General features: G+C 41.5%; 1 protein-coding gene across 4 annotated transcripts in view; it reads left to right on the plus strand.

The window, feature by feature from the left end:
- The window catches only part of UNC93A (unc-93 homolog A), a 50,642-nt gene that overhangs the window by 22,406 nt on the left and 742 nt on the right, over nt 1–27,494 (plus strand). For 3 of the 4 annotated variants that reach the window (XM_048487405.1, XM_048487399.1, XM_048487392.1), the window contains exons 5-9: nt 3,105–3,233; nt 5,213–5,424; nt 7,789–7,924; nt 11,047–11,178; nt 22,880–23,978. In XM_048487405.1, coding sequence (XP_048343362.1) covers nt 3,105–3,233; nt 5,213–5,424; nt 7,789–7,924; nt 11,047–11,178; nt 22,880–23,136 — 866 coding nt within the window. In that variant the 3' untranslated portion in view covers nt 23,137–23,978. Of the gene's footprint in view, nt 1–3,104; nt 3,234–5,212; nt 5,425–7,788; nt 7,925–11,046; nt 11,179–22,879; nt 23,979–27,494 lie in introns of those variants that run through there. The other variant, XM_048487412.1, reaches the window with a different exon arrangement.

Raw genomic sequence — 27,494 nt, forward strand, 5'->3', positions numbered from 1 at the left:
ACCATAAATTGGCTGTGACTTGTTGGAACTTTCTCCCACCATCATATTTTGCTCTGATTTGGATAGCTCAGGCTAAGCCAATTTTGTCAGATATTAGAATCTGGATTGGACCTGGTCAGTATTTGGATGGGAGACCATCAAGGAAGTCCAGAATCACTACACAGAGGCAAATAATGGCAAACGACCCTATTGGTAATCGCAAATCAACTGTGACTTGCTCATATGAGAGAGAAAGAGTCACAGTAGCCAATTAATAACCCATATCATACTGATGATGGATAAAACTCAACTGTTTGGCCAGACTAAAAGATACTTTAAGAAACTAAGTCCAAGGGAGATTCCACATGGACCAAAAACAGCGGTGTGAAAATGGTGCAAGCCCTTTTACACCATTTTAAACCATTTTACCCCATTTTCACACCGTTTTCTCACCGCTGTTTTTGGCCCATGCAGAATTTGCCCAAGATTCTGGTAGCTATTATGAAGTGATAGCTTCAAGTGAACATCATGCTTGATCAGGTCCCAAAGGCAGAGTTTCACCCTGCAAAAGGGAACTGTTTGGGAAGTTGAGCTATCATTCTTTTATGCAGTAGTAACCCAAAATGTGACCATACATATCATGGTGTCAAGAGAAAATCCATCTGAAAGGAATTTTCCAGCTTAGTTCACTGTTCCCTAACTCTTTGCAGGTGTTAGCAACCCTCACACTGGAGGCTACTGGTCAAGGACATCTTCTTAGGCTTGTTAATTAGCTCTCACATTCATCTGTAAATCTTGTAGGGGAGAGGGAACTCACTGTAACCCTGGAAAGTTCTTGGATACTACCCAATGATTGGTTGAAGTCAGGAGTTTATGGTTTGCCATTTTCTATAAGTGCAGATACACAGAACATTCATTACCCCTTTAACCTTTTTTTCCCTACCCTTCCTTGCTGCAAAGAAGATGTTTTAGTGAACTCTAGAAACTCTTTGGCCCTTTCTGCATGGGCCAATAAACACAAGTTAAGGGTGGGATAATACACAGGTTGGGGTGGGGGGACTTTGCATGTAGGCGTGGAGATTCGGATGCAACAAATACCAGATTTGGCCTGAATCTGGGCGATTTTGGGCATATTCAAGCAAAAATCGCCTGAATATCTCCTGCCCGAATATGAACGAATCCGAATGCAAGGTATTTGGGCTGGGGGGGGGGGGGGGGTTTTTGTATTGCGGCCTATAGGGGGCACATTTTTAAAGCTAGAGGCATTAACATTTCAGAGTATGATCCAGAGACTGTCCTGATGATGCCTCCTGACTATAGTAAAGTTTGATTCGGGGGGGGGGGGCAAAGTTATGAACCTCCAAAGTGGTACCCCATCCCTCATTGTTTCCAATGAGAGATAACAGAAGATGGGGGCTACCCTTTGGAGGGTTTATAACTTTGCCCCCTCCGAACCAAACTTCACCAAACTTGGGGGATATCATCAGTCTCTGTATGAGACCCCAAAAGTTGGTGCCAGTAGATTTTAAAATGCGCCCCTGACAGTCACCCCCCCCCCCAAAATTCCTCAGATTCTGTGCTTTGAAGTGCTTTGACTCCATTGTTGTCAATGGGGAATTTCTTGGGTGAGAGCCCTGGGATGCACCTTTTTCAAGGTAATGCCACAAAACGTTCAGGGTATCTTCAAGAGAGTCACTTGATAAAACCATCCAGGTTTTGTGACCTTTGCTTCAGGGGGTTCAATGTTATGGGCCCCCAAAATGGTAGGGCCCATTTCCTGCCACCCCCTGAAGCAAATTTAACCAAACCTGGGTGGTGTCATCAAGAGAGTCTCCTGAAGATGCTCTGAAAGTTTTGTGTCTCTACCCTGAAAAATGTGCACCCCACAGCACTCCTCCAGAAATTCCCCATTGCCTGCAATGGAGCCACTTCAGAGCACAGAATCTCCCTGCTCTCTTCAGCAAGTTCTATGGTGGGAAAAATTGTTTTTCCCCACCATAGACTTAAATGGGGCTTGCTGTTTTACCCAGCTGGCTCTGTGCTGGAGATTTTATTGGGGGCTCTGGGGGTGGGTCTTGCTCTGGGTGGGGGCACTTATTTCCCGCAGGGCTGCTGATGTGTCTCCTGAAAGGAACCAGCCAACTTTGCTGAAGTTTGCATGGCTGGGCATTATTTCTGTGGGCATCAGGTTCACCTTCAAATGGATGCCCACAGCATTTGCCCCTCTCATGTAAACTTCAGCTAAGTTGGCTGGTTCCTTTCAGGAGACACATCAGCAGGAAATAAGTGCCCCATCCAGAATAAGACCCACACAAGAGACCCCTCAAATCTCTACCACATTGGCTCCATTTTAAGAGGTGGAGATTCTGTAGGCATTAGGACTTTGCTATTTGGGGGGGGGGGGTTGAGAGAGTTCTGAGAGGACTCTGTGAGCAGGTTGTTGTGGGTTTTCATGGGACAACCAGCCATGTGAACAGCCTGGGGCTGTGCTGGGTTTGTTTATCCCAGCTGCAACCTGGTCTAAATTTGTTGTGCGGAAAGGGCCTGTGGCTTAAAAATAACTGTGCTGTGCTAGGACTCCACAAAGATAGCTAGTCAGCTTTCTTTGTTTGTGCATTTCACTGACACTGAACTATATGCCTTTTTTTAAATGTCCTTTCTTAAATTTCTTTAATAAAGCCTTATTTTGCTTTATGGTATATGTTAGTTGGGGAATGGCTGGAACCAAACCTAGGTTAACTTGATTACATTACTGCCTCAAGGCAGGTTCAACATGATTAGTCATGGCCTAAGATGTTTACTGTTCTTTGGTACAATAAGACCAGGAATTGCAGGAGACCCTGCGGCTCAGGAGTTTTCCAGATGTTCAGGAACTACCATTCCCATCAGCCTCTGTCAGCATGGCCAATTGGCCATGCTGGTAGGGGCTGATGGGAATTGTAGTTCCTGAACATCTGGAGAGCTGCAGGTTCCCTACCCCTGGTCTAGAAGGAAATGACCCTCAGAATTATTTGGGATACATTCAAAAACCACTACTATATGATCTCAGTTGGTTGTCTCTTATTGCCTTAATTTTGACCTGTACTTTAACTGCTAAAAAGTTCCCTTTTTTAATTGACTATCAGATATCTCAGAAGCAGATCTGACATGCTGCGGTGCACATGACTGCCTGGGGGAATTAGATAGAAACGGCACTAAGGGTCCAAACAAACCAAGTGATACCTTAATCTACACTCTGCTTGGAATTTATACAGGTAAATGATCTCAGAATCTCTCATGAAACATACAGGAAAGTGTATATAAATGAAATTTATTGAATAAACTTTGATTTGCTATACTAATCTCACAAGCTCAGTTGGCTTAGCCACACTCTTGCAATCTGTAAAAAACCAGGACAGTTGTCAAAATTCCCATGATTTAAATGTATTTTAATTATCCTTAACATTACAGGATTGATTTAGCTACCCTATTTTCTCATTTTACAAACTTGAACATTTTTAAAATAGGGCATGATGTATAAATATTGACAAAGGATATCAGAAGGAGACATATGTAAAATATCTGCCAGAGAGTTGGCAAGAAGTGTCTGATTCTGACTGTGTCAGTTGGCTATGCAGTGTGACCAGGAAGGCTGTTGGTCTTGTTGGTTTTTAAGAAGCTACTGGACTCAAATCTAGATGTTCTACTACAGACCAACACAGCTACCCTGTGAAATTATATTTAACAGAATTTTATACTTGACATATGTTGTTTTTAACAGTATTTGTTAAATATCACACAATAATACTTGAACTTTGAAGTTCCATATTTTAATTTTCCAGAATCAAAACAATCAGGGCATGCTAACTTGTCTGTCTTCTCACTATCTATCCAAAGAGATCAGGGTAACCTACATCATTCTTCCTTTATCTTCTTTTTATTTTTTTCTTCACATCAATCCATCAGTCAGGTTAGACTGAGCCCGTGGGTCAACCTAGGGTCACCCTGCAAGTTTCATGGCAGTATGGATCTAAAACCTTCCAGGGTCAAATCTTGCAATGAAGATTATATTCGAAATGTTAATATATGTTTCCAATGTAGAATTTCTGACAACTTGATCAGTGAAAATAGAATTCAATGGCTCTTGAACACTTGTGAATGTTAGTTTCCCCTGTAGATTATACAGAGGTACCTGCCTGCATGTGAAGCTGCTCTCCAGTGACATCTGTTCAACCTCTGATCGTACCCAAAAGGGCACAAAGTTTTCCTTATGTAAATACACAGCTGGTTTTTCCAGTTGTCATAACTCAAAGGCCACAGCTGAACAGAGGGAACATGTATGACAAGTGCCTTTATATTGAAGATTATATTTAAATACCTTTGCATCTACGGCTTAAATTAGGGACTGTTTAGAAAGAGAGAGAGAGAGATAGCAGAGCAAAATAATCACAGATGCTGCAGGTTAGTTTAAGATACACTCGACTATTAAAAAAACAGAAGGGAACCCTGTAGATTATACAGAGGTACCTGCTTGCATGTGAAGCTGCTCTCCAGTACCGTAGTAAAGCTTAACATTCTAGTTCTAAAGTGTAATTTTCCTCTTTACATAGATTTTATAGAAGACTGTAATTAAATATGTAGACAGACACTTGGAGCACAGTTTCATGTTCTTCCAGTGATAACAGTTGCAAAGGTGTGGCTTTCATAATGACATCTGTGCAACCTCTGATCTCGCCCAAAAGGGCAAGAAGTTTTCCTTATGTAAATACACAGCTGGTTTTTCCAGTTGTCATAAATCAAAGGCCACAGCTGAACAGAGGGAACATGTATGACAAGTGCCTATATTGAAGATTATGTTTAAATACCTTTGCATCTAAGACTCAAATTAGGGACTGTTTAGAAAGAGAGAGAGAGAGAGAGAGAGAGCAGAGCAAAATAATCACAGATGCTGCAGGTGAATTTAAGATACACTCAACTAAAAACAGAAGGGAAGGGTTACATAGATAGAAAAACAATGAACAGTCCTCTCTAAGCTAAGGTACATGCTGCTTCTACACTGACTGAGAACAAAGATGGAAAGTCACCACTATGACTTTCTCTTGAGCAATATTTTGATTAACCAATGACAATCAATAGATCACCACATTACAGGGCCACATGTTTATCAAGTGATCTGAGCCCACTACTGAACTTTGTTAAATCAATTTCCTCTCACATTTTGATTTTCATATTGTTATTGTAATTGAAACTGAAGGTAGTGGGGTGCTTGCTGTGTCGCTGGTTGCTGTATTTCTGGATCAAATCTCAGCCAACAAAGAAGAGGGCAAAAAAGAGAAAATACCATCATTCCGTTCCACTTTCTTGGCAACATTCCGACATCTTAAAGATGTGCGCCAGTGTCTCCTGATTCCTTTGACCATGTACAGTGGATTTGAACAAGGATTTCTTGCTGGTGATTATACCAAGGTAAAAATGCAAGTGAAATTCCTGTTGCTTCTTCCATCCTTTTCACTGTTATCTCACCTACTAGAATTATTCATGTGTGTTCATTACAGGCTCAGGATATTCTCTGCTAAATCTGCCATACTATTTTTTTTTAATCTTGAATTGACTATAGGCCTCTTCCACATTCTGGGAATACACCAGCAAATTACATTTATATATGTAATTGTGAACATGGCTTCCTCATGCAGATAATAAAATCCACAAGTTGGGGCAACTCAAGGATGGGGGAGAGGTTTACAACCTGACAGGAACACTCACTTTTCCAGAAAAATCAGAAAATAAAGACGGAACAACCCCCAGCTGTTGAAACTATGTCTCTGCTTGTACAGACATCATATCTTACAGAAAACCCAAGATCAGACATTTTACAGAAAACTAGTGAGACTTTCTCATATGAGGCAACCTTTTGGAAAATGGGAGCAGGAGGAGGAAAAGAAGGATAGAGGCAGTGGCAGGAGGTAGAGAGGGAAGAATGGAGATGCAGCTATAATAGTGGAAGTATAGAAGGAAAGAGGTGGTGGAACTTGGAGGAAAAATATGTTCAGTAGAGACAAGAAAATTGAGTCAAATGGGTGGATGTGGGAAAGAGGATGATGGGGGCTAATGGAGGGATGAGATTTCCCTTTTCCATGAGATCCTCATGATAGTCCCTGCTTCCTAAAGTCAACTTTCAAGCAATGCATTTACAAGGCACAGGACATTCTCAGGATCAGATGCATGAATACACTGTATTAACTTGGTTCCATTGGAACATTTCCATGAATAGAAGGGCTTCTGCCCATGGAGCATAACTTTCTTGGTTGCCCTCTTCTGACGTAGACCAAAATGGAAAAACTTGCAATCTTCAGACAGAAATCCTTCAGTCCATAGAAATGCTCCCGTGGATTCAAACCACTGCTAGAAAATGTTTTATGATTTATTTTGTGGAATTTGAAGAGCATAGCTTGTTAAAAAATGTCGTTAATGGGTGGAGGTCCTTACATGAAAATTTTGAATAGTTATATCAGATGATGTTTAAAAAAGAAATTAACATGCGAAGCCTCAGTCATCTTAGAGGGAAGCACCCCCTTTTCTCTTTTGTTGTTGTGTGTTTTGGTTTTTGTTACCATAACTGCAAGGTATTATCTTTTATATTGGATATGAGGTTCCTATGTAGTTCTTTTGTTTGTATTGTTGTGTAGTTATATTTCATCTTGTACACATACATATTTAATAGTGCTCTATAGTAAAATCTTACCATGTGGTACTCATTCCACTACTCACAGCCAGCCACATTTGCCATTACCATCAACGTAAAGAGCCACAAGACTACTATATCCCCTGCTTACTACCCCAAATACACATGCAATAGGATAAGCGGCCTAGTACAGGGCCTGGATACACCACCAGACTAAATGCCCAGAGCTCCACTCGCTGCTCCTTCCCCCACTGGAGCCTGCGCCGTTTTGGCGACTACACGTCCCCCTCTGCATTTCTTCAATGCCATATGCTAACCGAACCACCTCCTGACAAGACAGTAAGAGGGAATGAGGGAGGGAAAATTACTCCCAGTCCACAAATACTAAAACTCCACTGGCAAGCCTCAACTTGCCCTCTCAGATGGCCTAGCTCCCCAAAAACAGCAAGCGCTGGTTCAGTTTGCTCCAGGCATCGAAAAAGGCCGGAGCAACCGCATGCTGCCTAATAGATAGGGAGCATGCTGCACCCCTTGTGCTTGGGCCCCAACATGATCAGGCCGAGTGTGGCTCAACTGCCCAGCCCAGGGCATGCATTCTCAGCCGGCCGGCCCAGGGCATGCATGCTCACTGCTCTGGAGCGCACCATGTGCTTTGCCCCCTGTCGCAATTATGGCCTAGCTGACTCTAGTGCCGTTATTTCCATCTTAGTGATGCAGTTCATTTCTGAGCCCCAATTTGGCACTAATGTTTCCTCTCTAGTCTCTGTTTAAACTTGAAATGCATCATTCTCAGGTACCAGTGAACTTAGAAAAGAAACCATGTGATGCTTAACCACACTCTTGTCACTACTAAAATCAAGTAAATGATTTCTGCTACTGATCAATACCACACTTCCCAGGTCTTCAGCTGCTTTTGGATCAGACACCATCTATGTCAAATATCTAGACCTTTGTCACAGTTCCATCTCCGCACAGCAGGCAAATATTAAACCCAGAAGCTCCCTAGCAACACACAGAACTGTGCTTCATTGGTCACAATTAACTTCATCTGAACATTCACTTATCAGAATGTATTTAACCTCAAACAAGAAAATCAAAGTTGCTGTCATGAATAACAATATTTTCCTGTCTCTTTCTCCTTTCTCTAGTCCTATGTGACCTGTGCCCTTGGGATAAATTATGTTGGCTATGTGATGATCTGCTTCTCAGCCACAAATTCACTCTGCTCAATGCTCTTTGGGAAGATTTCCCAGTTCACAGGCAGAAAAGCTCTATTTGTACTGGGTATGTAAAGGCTAACTGAGGACTAAGCTTCCCTTTGGTCTGACAAATTAGATATGCCCATCATTTAGGGTATCATGGGACACTGTTTTTATAAATAGCTGGCAAAAGAAGATCAGCTGAAAGTCAAACTATGGAGCTGTAAAGGAAACAATTATGGTTGTTCAGAATATTGGCACAGGTCTATTATATACTCATGTCAAACAGAGCCTCAGATGTCCAAACATAATGGAAATAATGGTTGTTCACAACTTGGAAATATTATTCACAATCTTGTTTATGTGATCCTACAAGAGTCCTGAGAAGTTGTACACCATGTTAATTTTGACATCTCATCTCAAATAAAAATCCCTGATTTTCTTCCAGTCCCAAGAGAGCTCCACTCCAGTTTTCTTGGGGAGAACAAGTCTTTCCCACTCTCCCTCTATCCATTGGCATCTCCAGAACAGACCCAAGAGTGATTGAAGTGCTTCTGAAATTAAGTGGCAATATGCCAAGCAATAAGGCACATGTTTACCTGCCCACCTTGGACTGTAGAACAGTGTGTATGGCCAAATGAGAACAAATCTCTTCTGAAACAATATCCTTCAGTGAGATTTAACCTCATTTTCTAACTTGGCCTCCACAGTTTCATACTTAGGCCTCTAGAGCTTCAGAATTCAACAGTTGGCTTTTAAAATACTCAGCAACTTAATTGCGACAATAAGAACAAGGAAAGAAACATTGGTCAATTACCATGGGGCAGCTGCTGCACACTGGCAACTGGAGCTCATCGGGGCAAGAAATTTTGTCCTGACATGCTTCCTCCTTGGCATGAGCCAGGAGTGGAAGCACATCATGGAACAAATATCATCCCAACAAGTTTCTTCCCTGTGGTGCACCAAGAGAGAAATTATATCAGGGCAAGATTTCTTTGTCCCAATGCTCTTCCTCTTGCCCCCCCCCCCCCGCCTGCCCCCCGTGCTTCTCACTTTTCCTGCAGAAAGTGAGAGTGCTTCTGGTGCAACTTTTGCTTCAGACCAAAACAAGGGTGGGACAGAACTGGAAGATCATTCCCATTCTTTTTGGGGGAAAAAGGTTACTCTCACTTGTAACTTGTTTTAGCCTTTGACTAAGTTCTCAACTGTAAACATATTTGAATCTGAAATAAATAATGAGTTTTCTCATTATAATAAAAAACTATTTGGTAAAGATAGCCCCCTGTGCAAGCATGGGATGACATTACATCATTTACTAGGCAGACTATGTTTAAGGGGTGGTTCGCCATTGCCTCCTCAGTCAGTTGCCCCCAGCAATCTGGGTACTCATTTTACCAACCTTGAAAAGATGGAAGGCTGAGTCACCTTTGAGCTGGTTTCCTGAAATCGCCTTCCATTGGGATCAAACTCAGATTGTGAGCAGAGTTTTGACTGCAGTACTGCAATTTACCACTCTGTACTACAGGGTGCCTATTCCGCCACAAGTCCCTCTGTTACATCCTTTCAGTGCAAGGTTCAACAAAGGCTGCTAATAAGTCTGTGTGCTTGCTAAGTTGTTGATTTATCCAATTTCATAGACGGAGGCAAGAAAGGCAACCTGTGGGGAAGTACTTGTCAGATCCTATCTATTGGGTTTTTTTCTAATGCTCTGCTGGCCTTTGTTCTCATGGAACCTTCTGAGCTTCACATCTAATATGATTTATGAGAAATGTTCCCAGCTTGATGTTCTGAAGAAAATTCAGTCTTGCTAAAATCAGCCAGGGTTTTACAATCTTTTTCAATCTTTTTAAGATCACGTCATGTCTAAACATAACAATAGATATATTTGTTGTGGTTCTGCAACTGTTTATTATTCTATAATTGTCTAGTGAGGCAGTTCTGAAATAAATAGATTTTTATAACTGCAACCATAAAAACAACCCATCAGGTTAGGTTGATGGGTCTATTAATCAGGTTTGGAACTAAGAGAGAACACAAACCAGGCTCATACCCAAAGACCAGATTTGGCCATTGGTCTTACTTTCTCATGCACTTCATATATGTCAAGTAAGGTAGAAATATTAGAACAAAACTGTGGTACATTTTGACGTAAAGGTACTTCCTTGGTTATATTTACACTTCACTTTGCCTATGAAAACAGTTTATTTTATTTATTTGTTAGCTTTTTAAAATTGCTGCTCACTCAAAGGGTCTCATGGCAACTTGCATCTTTAAAACAGTATAAGTGAGTTGAGACATAAAAGCAGCTAACAAATATCAAATATTAACATTAAAAGATTAAACTATTAAAATATGTAGCTTGTACCACGCTGCTTATAAAACACCCCAAACTTCTGGATTACGCTCCAAAGTGCAACCTAAACCATTCAGCCTTGCGTGCCCTATAGAAATTAAACGAGGTGTCACCTGAAAGTGAGTTCCACAGTGTAGGGGCACAACTGAGAAGTCCTTCTCCACATGACAACTAACTGAGCCTTCCTGTGGCCTGTCACCTCCAAGGTGCCCCTAGAGGATGACTGAAGGGAGCAGGAGGGATGGGGTTGTAACCAGAGAGGCATTTCCATAGGTATGAGGGTACCAAACAGTTAAGGACTTTAAGGGTTTAAATCAACACCTTGACTTGGATCCCAAATTTAAAATGTACTCCAGCAGAAAAATGCCTAGGAAATAACTTTCATGTCAGGGATTGAATGGGACTGTATGAAATAGTCCTTATAGGACAGGGAAAATTCAAGAAGAAGTCAATCAGTGGCTCTTCACCATAACGGAACTTTCCATGGACAGAGGATGTATTTCAGAATACCAACAGCTGGGAACAAACAAAACAAGATGGCCATGCAACCCATGGTTGGACTGGTCCTGGGATGGATCATGCCATCCTTTGAGAAGCCTTCCTTCAGCCTAAGGAGCCTTTGTCCAATTTAAAAATCTCTTAGGCTGGAGGAAGGCTTCAAATATTGCTCAGTGGAATAGCAGGATAAGGATAAGGTCCACATGGCCATCCAGTGGTCTGGGGCCACTATTGGAAACAGAATGATAGCCTATATGGACCTTGGTCTGATTCAACAATACAATTCTTCTTCTGTAAAATGGCCATTTCCATATATAACTTGTATTGTTTCTTCTCAATCTTCCCTTTTCCAACAGCGGCAATTATCAATCTTGCCTGTATAATAACATTACTACTCTGGAAACCTCACAGAGAGTATCTTGCTGTATTCTTCATAATACCTGCACTCTGGGGTATTAGTGATGCTATCTGGCAGACCCAAACCAATGGTAAGTCCTTATCAACAGATTCAGTCTTAGTGGAAAAGGACAACTCATTTAAAAGATATGTAAGTTATGTTTAGAATGTACCCAGACACCACACTTAGGAAGAAGGAACCTCAAACAGGTATGATACAAAGTCCTTGAGGAGGGGAGGAATTAAATCATAACTTTTTACCTGGTTGAGTTTGAACAGAATAATGAATTGTACAATTAAGTTTTCTTTGGAAAACTTTTTGCTTTTGCATATCTTCCATCATGAATTGTATAAAATGTAACCTGGAAATGCTCTTTTGACTTGTTACTGTGATTTGGAAAGTTGCACTTTTCATTCTGCCAAATCTTGGGGCAAGGGTTGCATTAACACATCATGATACCTACATACTTACATATACCATAACACTTCCATGGACCTCAAATCAATTGAGTGTTCCCTCCCACATTACTTCTTCTTGTAAGCAAAGTCACAAGTGAAGATTCTGCTTTAGGAAGTTTTCAATCTAATTGAAATCTAAATCAAATTTATTGTGATGTTCAAAAGTGGGTATGTTATCAAATTGTATGTTTCTTTCCCAAGAAGAAGGATTCTAGACCTTGGCTTAGAACCCCAGTTATTGTGAAAGAAAGATACCCTAGTTTGTTAAGCTGCCTGAATAAGGACAACAGAACAGATTGGGGCTGTTCAACAACTTCCCAAAATAAGAAAAAAAATCAACAAACAAGAGGAGAAAAGAGAGGCAACACAAACCCAAAGATTTGAGGCTTGTTCACTCTGAGAACAATTTGTTCACGACATTTGAATAGAGCCTGCCTGTGCAATCCTAAACAGCGTGGTAATGTAAACTTGAAAAAAATACTTCCAAAGATAGCAAAGTAAGCTTTATAATGACATTAGTGTTCCATTTTGTTGCAGTTTTGTTTTTGTTTTCAAATCAAGCCTTTAAAGAAATGAATATTCCGTACTAGCAGCTTTTTATTCCTACTTAATACAGATTCAGAGGAATTAACTAGGAGTTTTAACTTACTATATGTTAGTAACGTTGCCACCAGTGCCAGAGTTGTTTATTTAGTAATAGTCTAAGGCATTATGGCCACTTATATTAGAGAGATCCCCTTATAACTGATGCTGTGGAAAAAAACCTTTGGGTCCCAACATGACAACAGAACTGTCACAAGGTATGTTTCTTCATTCTCCTTCATTCATAGTCCACCTTTCTCTTTGAAATTCAAAGCAGACTGCAAGACAGTAAGGGTATTATAATGGACACAACAGGGGCATGTCTCCCTGTAAGGTGAATCTGGGCTCCCTAGTTTAAACAATATTGAAAGTGATGCTGTTTTGGGTGGATCCCCCCCCCCCCCAAATAGCATCATTTTCAATGTTGTTTATACTAGAGAGCCCAGATTCTCCCTGAAAGATAGATTTAAAAGGAGAGTCTGGGCTCTCTAGTCTAAACAACATTGAAAGTGATGCTGTTTTGGAGTGGATTCTTCCTTTATAGGGGATTTAAAAGATGAATCTGGGCTCCCTAATTTAAACAACATTGAAAATGATGCTGTTTTGGGGTGGATTCCCCCCCCCCCCCGCAACAGCATCACTTTCAATTTTGTTTAAACTAGGGAGCCCTGGGTGTGCAGATTTGTGAGTTGGGGCATGTTCTATAATGTGATTATGACTTTGAGATGACCTCGTGCAAAAAAATCACTCTTTTTTTGTGGAGGGATGACTGCCCATGGGGAGGGAACTCAGATTTTGCCACGGGCTCCATTTTCCCTAGCTATGCCTCTGGGAGAGAGCCATGTATGTTTTGTTGGAAGGGGGGGTGATTTGTGAGAGATGATGCTGACATTTGTTTGGTAAATGTTTTGCTGGGGGTGATTTTTGAGAGATTTACATGCTTAATAGCCACTTGCAGTGGCTTGGAGCTGTTTCTCCGGCTAACAACCTACCTCATAGGGTTGGCGTGAGGACAAAATTAGGAATGAGAATTGGTGGGGAGAGAGTCATGTATGTTTTGCTGGGGTGGGAGGTGTTTTGTGAGCTGGTGCAAAAAATCATTGTTTGGTTGTGGTGGGGGAGGGTGGCCACCCATACCGAGGGGGGGGGTGCCAAACTCAGGTTATGTCCCCGGGTTCCAGTTTGCCTAGATACACCTCTGGTCATCCATGTATATAAAGTGTGACATTTTTGGTGAATTTCTTGCTGTCTGATATCCTTGACCTGTTTTCTTCAGAATTACAGAGAGCAGAATCATTACAATGATGAAGAGTAGTGAGGACAGGAGTCTCCTTGGAATATTCCTCTTCAGATGTTGACTTCCCCCATTCCTGCTCCATTGACTATTAATTCTGTTTTCCAAGTGTGCATTGCATTCTTGACCCATTTCTTGATGTTTTCACTGACTTCAATCATCTCTAGGAAATGTACTATCCAGCTGTGTGGTTGAATGCTTTCTTGTAATCAATCCAAGCTACATGCAAGTTGGTTTTCTTTCTTTTTCAATTCTCAAGGATCATTTTATCTATGAGCAGATGGTCTTTTGTTCCCCTACTGTTTTGTTTGTTTCCTTTTTGTACAGGGGGCTCAAGTCCTTTCCTTCTAGGTGGTCTTGTATTATGCCAGTAAGCAGCTTAGAGGTTGTTGGTAGGCAAGTGATTAGCCTGTAATTGCTAGGGATTTCTCACTTTTCTTGGTCTTTCATTATCAGAAACATTTTCCCTGTTATCATCCATTCTTCAATTTGACCTGTTTGCAACACTTGGTTCAACTGTTGGGCAATTCTTTCATGCAAGTTGGTCAGTTTCTTCATCCAAAATCCACGTAGTTCATCACTGCCTGGGGCAGTCCAGTTCTTCACTTTTTTTGCTCGTTTTCCAACTGTTTTAGTTGTTATTACCAGGTTGTCCATGCTGTTGCTGCTCAGTTCAGCCTCCATATCTTTGGCCCAATTTGCATTTTGATTGTAGTTCTTTCAGTTGTCCCAGATGTTTCTCCAGAACCTGATCATTTGCTCTCTGTCTGGCTCTTCTGTGTTTTGTTTCTCATCTCCACTTACACTCTGGTAGAATCATTTCTGGTTGGAGCAGAAAAGTTGATTCTGCTTGAATTGAGCAACCTTGCTTTGAATCTTGCAATCTTCTTTGAAACTGCCATTAGTCATTGTTTGACTACCTCCATTGTTTCGTTGAGTTTCCTCTTGTCAAGGGGGTACCTCTTAACTAGGTCTGCCTTGATTTTGTCATTTTTCTGCTTCTTTTCCTTCATGGTTTTCAGTTTGCTGGCATCCTATCGTAGTTTGCTGATTTTTCTTTCCAGTCTGATTTTCCACTTTGGAATACCCATTTTCAGCCTTCTTTCTGGGTGATGAATCTTTGCCCCTAGCTGTTTAGTAATCGCTACTGCAGTGCTGTACATAAGCTGGTTTGTTTCATGCAGTGATATTGTCTGGATTCCAGCAATGACCTTGTTCGAATCCTTCAGTGAATTGAGCAAATCCTTCCTTAGAACAATCTTCAATAGTGGCAATCTTCTATGCTCATTTGCATGGTTCATTTGCATTGCATTGTTCTTCTTGCTTTTCTGTCAATTTGGAACTTTAGATTGTTTGGGTTGGAGGCGTGAGTATTGTTGTTTCTTCCTCCTCTTCATCTTCTGTCTCTAGTCCTTGCAGCCCTTGAATTGTTGCCAATTCTGTTGAATTTCCTTGAGTGTTGCTTGGTATGTCTTCAACACATGTGCTTTCTGCTGGATTTCTGCTAGCTCTAGTGCACTAAAACCCTTGTTCTTTTCAATAAATCTTCTTTGATCTGCAAATTTTTGCTCAGTAATTTCTGTGTTTGGGTGAATTTTGTGCTCTTGGAAAAAATAGCAAAAATTCTTTTACAAGTGACAGAACTTTCTAAGTAATGTCCAATGCAAGATACAGTTTATCTGTCTGTGTTTTGAATGTACTTTAAAAAAAAATAAAAAAAATTCTTTCCAAACTTGGTACATTCATTTGAGGCATCCTCTTTTCAATGGGGTTGATTAGTACCATGTTTCCCCGAAAATAAGACAGTGTCTTATATTAATTTTTGCTCCCAAAGATGCTCTATGTCTTATTTTTAGGGGATGTCTTTTTTTCCCGCTCCACAGCTGCATGCTCTGGTCGACGGGCATGCTTCCAAACAAACACTTTGCTATGTCTTACTTTCTGGGGATGCTTTATATTTAGCACTTCAGCAAAACCTCTACTACGTCTTATTTTCAGGGGATGTTTTATTTTCGGGGAAACAGGGTAGTAGCAAGCTATAATTTCCCTATTCTCTGCACACATGTATTTTTGACGTTTCTTCATAATTATTGTTGTTGTTGTTGTTGTTGTTGTTGCTGTTATTGATAAAACTTTTAAGAACATAAGAACATAAGAACAAGCCAGCTGGATCAGACCAAAGTCCATCTAGTCCAGCTCTCTGCTACTCGCAGTGGCCCACCAGGTGCCTTTGGGAGCTCACATGTAGGATGTGAAAGCAATGGCCTTCTGTGGCTGTTGCTCCCGAGCACCTGGACTGTTAAGGCATTTGCAATCTCAGATCAAAGAGGATCAAGATTGGTAGCCATAAATCGACTTCTCCTCCATAAATCTGTCCAAGCCCCTTTTAAAGCTATCCAGGTTAGTGGCCATCACCACCTCCTGTGGCAGCATATTCCAAACACCAATCACATGTTGCATGAAGAAGTGTTTCCTTTTATTAGTCCTAATTCTTCCCCCCAGCATTTTCAATGAATGCCCCCTGGTTCTAGTATTGTGAGAAAGAGAGAAAAATTTCTCTCTGTCAACATTTTCTACCCCATGCATAATTTTGTAGACTTCAATCATATCCCCCCTCAGCCGCCTCCTCTCCAAACTAAAGAGTCCCAAACACTGCAGCCTCTCCTCATAGGGAAGGTGCTCCAGTCCCTCAATCATCCTTGTTGCCCTTCTCTGCACTTTTTCTATCTCCTCAATATCCTTTTTGAGATGCGGCGACCAGAACTGGACACAGTACTCCAAGTGCGGTCGCACCACTGCTTTATATAAGGGCATGACAATCTTTGCAGTTTTATTCTCAATTCCTTTCCTAATTATCCCCAGCATAGAGTTTGCCTTTTTCAGAGCTGCCATGCATTGAGTTGACATTCCCATGGAACTATCAACTAAGGCAGCCTAAATCCCTTTCCCTGGTCTGTGACTGATAGCACTGACCCTGTAGCGATGTACGTGAAGTTTGGATTTTTTTGCTCCTATGTGCATCACTTTACATTTATCTTCATTGAACTGCATTTGCCCTTTCTTAGCCCACTCACCTAATTTATCAAGGTCCGCTTGGAGCTCTTCGCAATCCTTTGTGGTTCTCACCACCCTACATAATTTGGTATCATCTGCAAACTTGGCAACCACGCTACCCACCCTACTTCCAGGTCATTTATGAATAGGTTAAAGAGCACTGGTCCCAATACAGATCCTTGGGGGACACCACTCCCTACATCTCTCCATTGTGAGAACTTCGCATTTATACCCACCCTTTGTTTCCTGTTCCTCAACCAGTTTTTAATCCATAGGAGGACTTCCCCTCTTATTCCTTCATTGCTGAGTTAGCAACAGAGAGAGAGTCAACAGTCTCTGGTGAGGAACTTTGTCAAAAGCCTTTTGGAAATCCAAGTAGACAATGTCCACCGGTTCACCCCTGTCCACATGCCTGTTTACACCCTCAAAGAACTCTAGTAAGTTTGTAAGACAGGATTTGCCTCTGCAAAAGCCATGCTGACTCTTTCTCAGCAGGTCTTGCTTTTCTACATGTTTAATAATTTTATCTTTAATGATAGATTCTACTAATTTACCAGGAACAGATGTCAAACTGACTGGCCTGTAATTTCCAGGGTCCCCCCTAGATCCTTTCTTAAAGATTGGTGTGACATTGGCCATCTTCCAGTCTTCAGGGATGGAGCCTGATTTCAGGGATAAGTTGCATATTAAAGTGAGAAGATCAGCAATTTCATGCTTGAGCTCTTTAAGAACTCTTGGGTGAATGCAATCTGGGCCAGGGGATTTGGTAACATTTAGTTTATCAATGGCTGCCAGAACTTCTTCCTTGTCTACCACTATCTTCGCTAGTTCCTTGGATTCGCCTCCTAAGAAGCTTGGTTCAGGTGCAGGAATGTTCCTCACCTCCTCTTGGGTGAAGACAGATGCAAAGAATTCATTCAGCTTCTCTGCAATCTCCCTGCCATCTTTTAGCACACCCTTTGTTCCTTTGTCATCTAACGGGCCTACCGCTTCCCTTGCTGGCTTCCTGCTTTTGATGTACTTGAAGAACTGTTTGTTGCTGGTCTTGATGTTCACAGCCATGCGTTCCTCATAATCCTTTTTTGCCTCCCTTACAGCTAACTTGCTTCCCTTTTGCCACCATTTGTGTTCCCTCTCATATTCTTCATCAGTCAAACTGGACTTCCATTTTCTAAAAGACATTTTCTTGTTTCTGATAATTTCCTCAACCTCTCTGGTTAACCATGGTGGCTTTCTTTTGGACTGGGTGCTGCCTTTTCTAACCTGTGGAACACATTCCAGCTGAGCTTTTATTGCTGTGTTTTTAAATAACCTCCAAGCATCCTGGACAGTTTTGACTCTCTTGATTTTCCCTTTCAGCTTCCTGCGCACTATCCCCCTCATCTTTGAGAAATTTCCCTTTCTGAAGGCGAATGTAACTACATTAGTAGTTGCCACTTGTTCGCATGCTGAGATACTGACTCTGACAGCATTGTGGTCGCTGTTCCCTATTGGCTCAACAACACTGACTTCCTGCACCAGGTCCTGGGTCCCACATAGAATTAGATCTAGGATCACCTCTCCCCTGGTTGGTTCCACAACCATCTGCTCTAAGCCACAGTCATTTAGCATATCCAGGAATGCTCTCTCCTTACTATGACCTGAACATGCATTTTTCCAGTTTATATGGGGATAGTTAAAATCACCCATTACCACTACATTTTGTTGTGTTGGCTCCTCTCTAATTTCTTTTTCCATCTCAGAATCCTCTTGTGCACTTTGGTCTGGGGGACGATAATATATTCCTAATATTAAACTGTCCTTCACACCTGGTATTGATATCCACAGTGATTCTGTAGGGGAACCAGCTCCCCTTGCATTGTCTATTTTATGTGATACTATGCTCGCCCTGTCCTATCCTTCCTATAGAGCCTGTAGCCTGGTATAACAGCATCCCACTGGTTCTCCTCATTCCACCATGTCTCTGTAATGCCCACTATATCAAAGTCCTCCTTCAAAACTCTGTACTCTAGCTCCCCCATTTTAGGTCGAATGCTTCTACTATTAGCATAGAGACACCTGTATACCCTGTCTCTGTCCTTAACCTGGGATTTATGTGCTTTACCCTCAAGTCTTTTGCAGACACTATCCCTTGTCACATGCACATTGCTATGTCCTCGCTTGTATGTGGTTGATTTAGAAAAACCTCCCTCTCTGTCTGCATCCCCATAGATACTGTATTCAGAACTCGAAGTCACCTCAGCTCCTGTCGGCTTTCCCCAGTGATCAGTTTAAAAGCTGTTCTGCCTTATTTTTAATGTTGGCGCCAGCAGCCTGGTTCCTATTTGGTTAAGATGAAGCCTGTCCCGTTTGTACAGGCCTGCCTTGTCCCAAAAGGTTCCCCAGTTCCTGACAAACCTGAAACCCTCTGCCTTACACCACCTTCTCATCCACGAGTTGAGACCCTGTATCTCCAGCACACTTAGCTTCAAGCCCTGCAATAGATTACCCAGCGGGTAGCATTTCTGAGAATGCACCACCTTGGAGGTCCTGGACTTCAACCTGTTTCCTAGCAGCCTAAATTTAGCTTCCAGAACCTCCGGCTACATTTTCCAATGTCATTGGTGCCAATATGGACCACAACTGCTGACTCCACCCCAGCACTGTCTAAAAGCCTATCTAGGCGAGAAGCATGACATCCGCAACCTTGCCAGCACCAGGCAGGCAAGTCACCATCGCGGTCATCACGCCTCTCACAAACCGAACTCTCTACATTTCTAATGATCGAATCACCCACTACAAGGAGCCCCCCACCTACACCGGGGGTATCCTCGTCTCGAGAGGATAGCTGATCGACAGTTAAGTAAGGGATCCCATCTAAGGGAGCATCTTCCCCCACCTCAGACTGGAACCCTACGTCCCCAAGACTTCATTCTCCATGACATCTGAAGAGATGTCACCTTGGGAGTGGGACCTGGCTGTTAAGTCCCTGAAAGCCTCGTCTGTCACCCTCTCTGCCTCTTTCAGCTTCTCCAGGTCTGCCACCTTGGCTTCAAGAGAACGCACACGTTCCTTGAGTGCCAGGAGCTCATTGCAGCGAGGGCACACCCACGACTTCTGTCCTAGTGGCAGATAGTCATACATGTGACACTCAGTGCAAAACACTGGAAAGCCCCCATCCCCCTGCTGGCTTTCTGCCTTCATATCTGATTTGTTTAGATATTTAAATATTAAGCTTTTAGTCAGTGCCCCCCCTGGAGCTATCTGCACGTACTATCTGTCAAATATGTCCTTATTAATTTAAAAAACAAAAAAATTAAATTAAAATTGCGCGCGCCATTAGGCGTGCGCCGCTGGTTCCAGAGACTGAACTAAAGCCCCACCTCTCAGGACAAAAGCCGCACCTCTTAGGACAAAGAGGAACAAGAGATGAACTCTGTTAACCCCTGTTAAGCCCCACCTTCCAGATTCAGCAGCCTTAGCTCACAGGAGCCTTACAAGGAGAAAAAGAGATAACCCCTGTCAAAATACACTGTTTTAAAAGCTGTGGCTTTGAGAAAAGCCCTCCAAAATGAACACCAGCAGGTCACTCTGCTCTTCCTGGCCAAGTCTTCTTCCCACTGCCACTTGTGGGTCTTCTTCCCACTTCCCACTTGTGGGTTTGTTAGGAATATGTCCAGCAATCCTGATTATAATTAGTCAAAATTCAACATTTGTAGTAAAAAAGTTTGTGATTGGGATATGCAAGACAGAATTTTCAATTCTTTTGTGTTTCTTCTCTGTTCAAGGTGTCATATCCACAAAGCTCCAGGGTCCTTGGTCTTGAGTTCCCAATAAGTCAATGAGATCTATAACAGTTCTTTCCTTTGAGAACTGGACTCACTTTTCAACAGAAAGTCCACCCAATGTGTGTAATGGGGTGCGATGATGAATTCAAAGTGTAAATGCTGAGCATAAGAATGCCTGTCTGGCAGGGCTTCTTCCCAATGCCTTTGCTATGTATGTGTTTGCACGTACCATTACTTCTTCTATCCCTATCCTTACTGCTACCCACAAAACTGAAATCAGACAGTGAGGTGACAGAATAACAGGCCAATTGGATGTGTTTTTTTTAATTGCTTGGATTTGGAACATTTTCATTATTTCATGAATGACTACTGTTTCTGTGGGAGCAGCAGTGGTATAGTGGTTAAGAGCAGGTGTACTCTAATCTGGAGGAACTGAGTTTGATTCCCCACTCTTCCACTTGAGCTGTGGAGGCTTACCTGGGAAATGCAGATTAGCCTGTGCACTCCAACACATGCCAGCTGGGTGACCGTGGGCTAGTCACAGTTCTTCAGAGCTCTCTCAGCCCCACCTACCTCACAGGGTGTTTGTTGTGAAGGGGGGAAGGGAAAGGAGTTTGTAAGCCCCTTTGAGTCTCCTACAGGAGAGAAAGGGGGGATATAAATCCAACTATTATTATTATTATTATTATTATTAGTAGTAGTAGTAGTAGTAGTAGTAGTAGTAGTAGTAGTAGTAGTAGTAGTAAATTTCTAAATATGCATACTAATGTATTATGATTATTTCACATCCTAGGACAGAGTCCTGCCATTAAACCAGTTTCCAGACCTAAATTAACATTAAACTCTGGGGCTTTTGGATTGTGCAACCAGTGAGGCTTGAGGAACTGAACTGAGCCGTTTTGTGTGAACAGTTTTATTTAGGAACTACTTTCTTTACTCAAATCTTACTGAGCATTTAATTGAAGTGCTTTTCCCTCCAAAGAGACTTTAAGGCATTGAATATTAAGCACCACTGTTCAAAAATTATTTTAGAGATTTGCAATCTAATATTGAGCAAGAGCTCCTTCTAGAGGACAAAGAATATATTCTTAATTTTTAAAGGATAAATTTGTCCAATGTTTATGCATACAAATGAATGTTGGTGTTCCAAAATATATTGTATTGAATCTGTTTAATATCCTTGGGTTCTATCTAGATGTTGCTTCCATGCAAGCAATGTATGAATTTTGAGTTATAATTCTCACATAATTCTCACAGTTGCATAAACAGAATCATTTACCAGTATGCGATAAAATTAATCGGGAGAGAACATGATTCCATTTTCTAGCACTCTTCTTTTAAAGGGATATCAATGCAGCCTGAACAATTTAAAAACTAGGCAAGATATCTTTTCAGCAGCCTCACAAATATGCCATTTCAAACTATTAACATAAATGATAGTACCAGATCAAAACACAGGTACATAGTCTGTGGATCATCCTGAGAAACTAATCAGCCTTTGTACATTGACTGTTGCAGCTCAAAGCATACTTTATGTCAACAGTGTATGTTTTCATAGGCTAACCAGTCATGGGGATCACCTTTGTTGTGTGATAGCTACCTCCACGGCTTCCTAGAAACTAGGAAGGAAAGCACAGAGATATCCAGCACTGAAGGAACAGAAGTTTCCTATCAAGTAGAGACAGACCTTCGAGCAGTGGTGGAAATCATCAGGTTTGCACCACATCGGCAGAACTGGTTGTTAAAATGGTGCTTGTAAACAACCAATTGTTAAATTGTTTAAATTCCACCACCGGAACCGGTTGTTAAATTATTTGAATCCCACCACTGCCTTCGAGGCTGTGCTCCAATTGACAGAAATAGCAACAAATTTAGACTGCTGCAGCACAAATAGTTTCTCTGCAGTTTAAGTCACTCCATAGAATGATAGAATGAGGCAACCTGAACCTGAAGTGGAAAATGGCAATGCTTAATACATTCATTAATACTTTAAAAATGAAGATCTAGCGGCTCCATTTCTTATGAGTTACTCTGGAAGAAAGGATGTATATCTGTTGTTAGGTAAACCTCATTTCCCTGAGTGAAGAGAAGTCTCTAGACAACACTGCAGGGTTTAAATTCTTGTGAATGAAAAAGCACTTCAGACTTATAGAAACTTTGCAAAACATTTTTAATGTGCAATTGAAGCATAGCAAAAACAAAACCATACTTCTACAACAGAGAATACAACTACTCATTTCACCTTCAAGTACCTCAAAATAACAACATGAACCTTCAGCTGACTGTCAGAATACTAAGCTCTCAGGTCAAATCTCAGCTCTTTGCCTCTGAGCTGTAATTTAAAATAGTTCTAACACTTTTCTTCTACCTCTTCCACTAACTGAAATGTTTGAAAGGCATGTAAAAGAGATTTCAAACAAGCAAGATTACTTTGTTCCAAGTTCCTACTAGTTGCCTGGTGATAGGTACATTCAAATAATCAAGACAGTCAAACTGTAAATAGATCATATTACATTTAAGCATAGGCATTGTAAACTACCACTTGGTCAGCATGATGTTGCCAGAAAACAATTTAATTTCATCTACATGTCAAATGTAGGCCTCAAATATTTTATGCCCTTTTTTGTTGTCTTACAGCTCTTTATAGTGTTTTATTTGAAAAGCACAAGGAAGCTGCATTTGCTAATTATCGCCTGTGGGAATCACTGGGATTTGTCATCGCCTTTGGCTATAGCACTTTCTTACAAGTCTACATCAAACTGTATATTGTCTTGGCTGTACTGGTGGTGGCCATTGTTTTATATGGAACAGTTGAGTACCTGGAATCCAAGACTTCTGGAATATCCAACACTACCAATAAGGAGCCGAACAAGCAGGCACAAACAAATATGTAAGGTGCAATGCTGTCCCACTACTAACTTCAATTTTATGCATGGATTTTCTTGGGATACTAGTGATAGGGCTGATGTCAATAAAAGCAGCACCCCACAGAACTAGGGCCCCAGGAAGTCTTCTCCTAAAGGCTCAAAACTGAATAGAAAGAAAGGACGGATGGAAAGCAATAACAAAAGCTGCTTTTCTCATAAAACTTTAAAATACTATAAACTTTATCCATGCAGAGTTAATCTTCTCGCTACTCATGAAGATTTTGTGTTTAGTTTGTTTTACCTTTAGTGGGGAAATCATTAATCTTGTTCTGTACTATTTCTTGCATCTGAGTGGCAAACAGTTTACAAGCATACCACTTCTCTTACCAGACTAGTAGAAGCAAAGATTATTTTTTCACACACAAGATTCCTGGGTGACATGTCACATTTTAAAGATGTGAGACATGTTTGATATTTAGTGCAAATAATTATGAACAACAGAACATAAGATTCTTTCTGGATCAAACCAGTGGTCTACCTTGTCAACGTTTCTGTCTCACACAGTGGCCATCCAGTTATTGTGAAGGGTCAACAACACACTGTAGAGCCTCAGGCCATGCATCTTATCTCTAGTATTTAGAAGTTTACTGCCTCCGACTGTGGAGATTCCCTTCAGGCACCATGGCTAGTAGTCACTGATGGACTTTCAAAGTGATCGATGCCATCATTATATCCTCTGGCAGCAAATTCTGCATTTTAATTACTTGTTGAGAATTTCTATAAAATGATGTATCACTGGTATTTGTCACCAGAGAAACTGGCAAAAATGTATTAAAATGTTCTGAATGTGTGTAGGAAATGTGAACCTAATAAAGGATTTTTTACCATTTTATGGTGGATTGTAATAAAATTAAGAAATTTTTGATACAAATACATTTAATAATCCAGAAGATTGTAAATACTAATATAAAAATGACACCAAAAGTTTACCTTTTCAGTCTTACAAAGAGACAGTTTGAAAAAAGATGTAGAATTTTGTTTTTGAAATGATATTGGCAGCAATAATATTATATGCACAAAAATGGAAGACTTCATCTATACCCATAATAGAAGAATAATTTAAGAAGATATTGGAACTGGATGAGATGACTAAGCTTATTTCTTTGATCAGAAAAAAATCTAAGTTTATTGATAACTAAAAACCCCTAATAGACTTTTTGCTTAATGCAAAAAAAAATAATAAACTGATGATTTGTAGATTTGAAGACTAGGAGCATAGGAAAATTGATATAGTGGAGAAAAGTATGAATTCTACTTAATTAGTAATAATAAGTCAGTGAGTGGGAACTGCGACCGGGGCATGTGTGCACCCTGCGCCTCTGCCCTGCCCATGCCCACCCACGCCCATCCCTGCCCTCACCACGCATGTGCATGGCACCGGTGTGTGCCCAGTTCATTGTGCACCCCCCCTTGGCACTACGCCACTGGAATCAAGGTGATGTTAGGAAAGTAGCACAAAAACTGCTTTAACTCCATCCTCATCCCATGCTGCTCTTGTAACAATAACAAATCAGCCTCAGCTTGATTCCTTAGCATTCTGCACTCATGCATCCTGGAATTGGGCTATGCACATAGGGTTTCCATAGGGTTTGCCTAATTAACTAGGGGATGTACTACAAACGTTACCAGACCGGTACCTGACTAGATCACAAGCTGCTTCTGTAACATAAGAATCACTATTTACCCCCAAGGCCAAACAGCACAATATTTAGGCAGCTTCCACAAGGAGGTTTTCCTCCTACCAAACTTTAAAACATTTTTGAAGTGGTCTGATAATGTTTCAATCATCTTTTTTCTGTCCTTGATATAGTCTTTCCCCAATTTGCCTTTCCCAATCGCAGTCCAAGAGGGAAAACGCACATTTTCAAAGGTCCTATCTATGTCAGCTTTGTCATGTTTACATATTTTCATTGCTTTTGTGAAGTTATACACACACACATTTAACTTTATATATAATTATATATAAAATTTAACTTCATATACATGCCTCATTTAATGTTCAAATGTCTCGTTGATCCTATTTGGGTAGAAATGCTTCAAAAAATAAATAAATGATCTTTGCATCATTCAGACCCACACAGTTGCCATTTTCCCTGCCACATTACTAGTAGCTTATTTTGGCAGGGGGACTGGTTAACATTAGCGATTGCTGTAGCACTACAGTTATTATCAGTTTTTTAAAACCCTTGGGTGATGTGCAGAGTAAAATTCCCATGGGGGAGAACTGTTTCCAATGCACATGCCTCTTTGTTCTTAGAGACAATAAGTGCAGAATGGAGAATCCTCAGTAGTCATGGGTCAGTCAGGACTTGAAGGCAGTGGGGATTCCTCAGAGAAGGAAGGACCCTGGGAAGTTAGTCCAGAGCCAACAGAAGGAAGTTAGCAAGGCAGTGAGGTACATCCAGAGCTGGACATGGAATCATGCCCTCACTCCAGTCCTGAGTCAGCAGATTAATGGCAGGTGAATGCTCCCAACTCTCCAAAATCACCTACACCTTTGGAGTGATGTAGGAAGAGGTTGGGAATGGAGCTGCAAGTTAGGTAGTGCAGCTCTTGTCTCCTGGCCCAGTGTCAACTGCCTGATGACAGAGAAGATGTGTTGTTGCAGGACTGTGGCTGAAGCGTTAGGAGCAAGGCTCCCAAAAGCTCCCAAAGTATTCTGTAGGGTGTGGTCGCAATAAGTACGGCTGCCACTCCTCTGGCTGAAACTCTGATACTAAACCTTGGGCTGAACCACATTGTTAAGCTGGAAACCTGATCTCTGCATTGATCAATTCTGTCTCCTGGAACATCCCTTCTGAAACTGTTTTCAAGAACCAAGTAGGCTGTTGTAACCTGGTAATTGCAGCTGGCAAAGAAGTATATTGGTGTATAGGTGCAACTTAAATTGCTAAAATAAAAATAGATTATGAACAAGAAGCAAAGCCTGAAGGGAAGAGCCTGACTCCGGGCCTCAAGCACAGGTGTAAACAGCACTGTTATAATGGTGTTATTCCTGGTAGGGTGGATCACTCCTTATCGCTGCCGAAGTTTCTATACAGGCCTCAGCAGAATATGATAGTGTATTGTAGAAAGCTTTCACAGCCAGAATCAATTGGCTGTTGTGGTTTTCCAAGCTGTGTGGCCATGGTCTGGGAATTTTAGCTCTTAGCATTTCACCTGCATCTATGGCCAGCATCTTCAGAGAAGTGACATGATGTGTTTCTCTCTGTGGCACAGTGTGGAGCATTTGGTGTAGTTGGGTATTTGGTTTGTCCACCTCTGAGGTAGGAGGGGATGAGGTGCATTTGCATGTGTCTAGGTGGAGTTCATTTGCAGTTACCTGTGTATGCATATGTCCTAGTGATTTGAATGTATGTTACTCATCTTAGAAATGAAGTGAGGTGAGGCAGAAATGAAGTGAAGTGTGGGAGGGGGTGGGTGGGTGGGAAGGTAAAGTAACATCTGGTGGAATGTTGAATAGCATTTGAATAGCTCCCTGATTTTTGGTTGTGTGTGTGTGTTTTTAGCACCAGTAACGTGGTTTTGTTGATTTTCAGACTCTTTTCCTTTATGTTGAAACTGTCTTGGTGTTTTTGGATTTCAGTGACTTCCCTATGTAGTGTGACAAGGTAGCTATTGGAGTTGTTAAGAACTTCTGTGTCATCAAATAATATCCTGAACAAACTCCTTCCTTCTCCCCTCCTCTCACCGCATTACCTCACTCTGATTTCTGAGATGAGCCACATGCAAATGCATCTCATCCCTGGGGTGGGTCAGCTAATGGGGTGGGTCATCTGAGGATTTCCAATTGCCATGATTTAGTGGTGCAGTACAAGATGCATCTGTTAAAAGCCTTGTCCATGGAGGCCTAAGTCACAAAAAAGCCTTGTCCATGGAGGCCTAAGTTCACCCCTTACCTTCCCCGCACCAAGCTGCCCATAGTGATCCATGCAGGCTAGACTACTCCATGCAGGCTAGACTACTCTAACTTGATTTACGTGGGCCTGCTCCTGAGATTGACTTGGAAACTGACACTGGTCCAGAATGTAGTAGCTAGACTTCTCATTGGAGTGTCAGTGAGACAGCGCATAACGCCTGTGCTGCAGCAGCTGCATTGGTTGCCGGGGGAATTCCAAATCAGGTTTAAGGTTTTAGTTTTAACCTTTAAGGCCCTGGAACTGTATCACTCCATATTGCCCACAGAGGACACTTTGGACTTCTGATAAAACTTTCTGGTAGTCCCTGACCCCAAGGATGTGTGATTGGCCTCTACTAGAGTTAGGACTTTTTCTGCCCTGGCTCCAGCCTGCTGGAATTCTCTGCCGGCTGACACCAGGGTCGTG

Source organism: Sphaerodactylus townsendi, linkage group LG01 (genome assembly GCF_021028975.2).
Source record: "Sphaerodactylus townsendi isolate TG3544 linkage group LG01, MPM_Stown_v2.3, whole genome shotgun sequence".
Taxonomy (NCBI): Eukaryota; Metazoa; Chordata; class Lepidosauria; order Squamata; family Sphaerodactylidae; genus Sphaerodactylus; species Sphaerodactylus townsendi.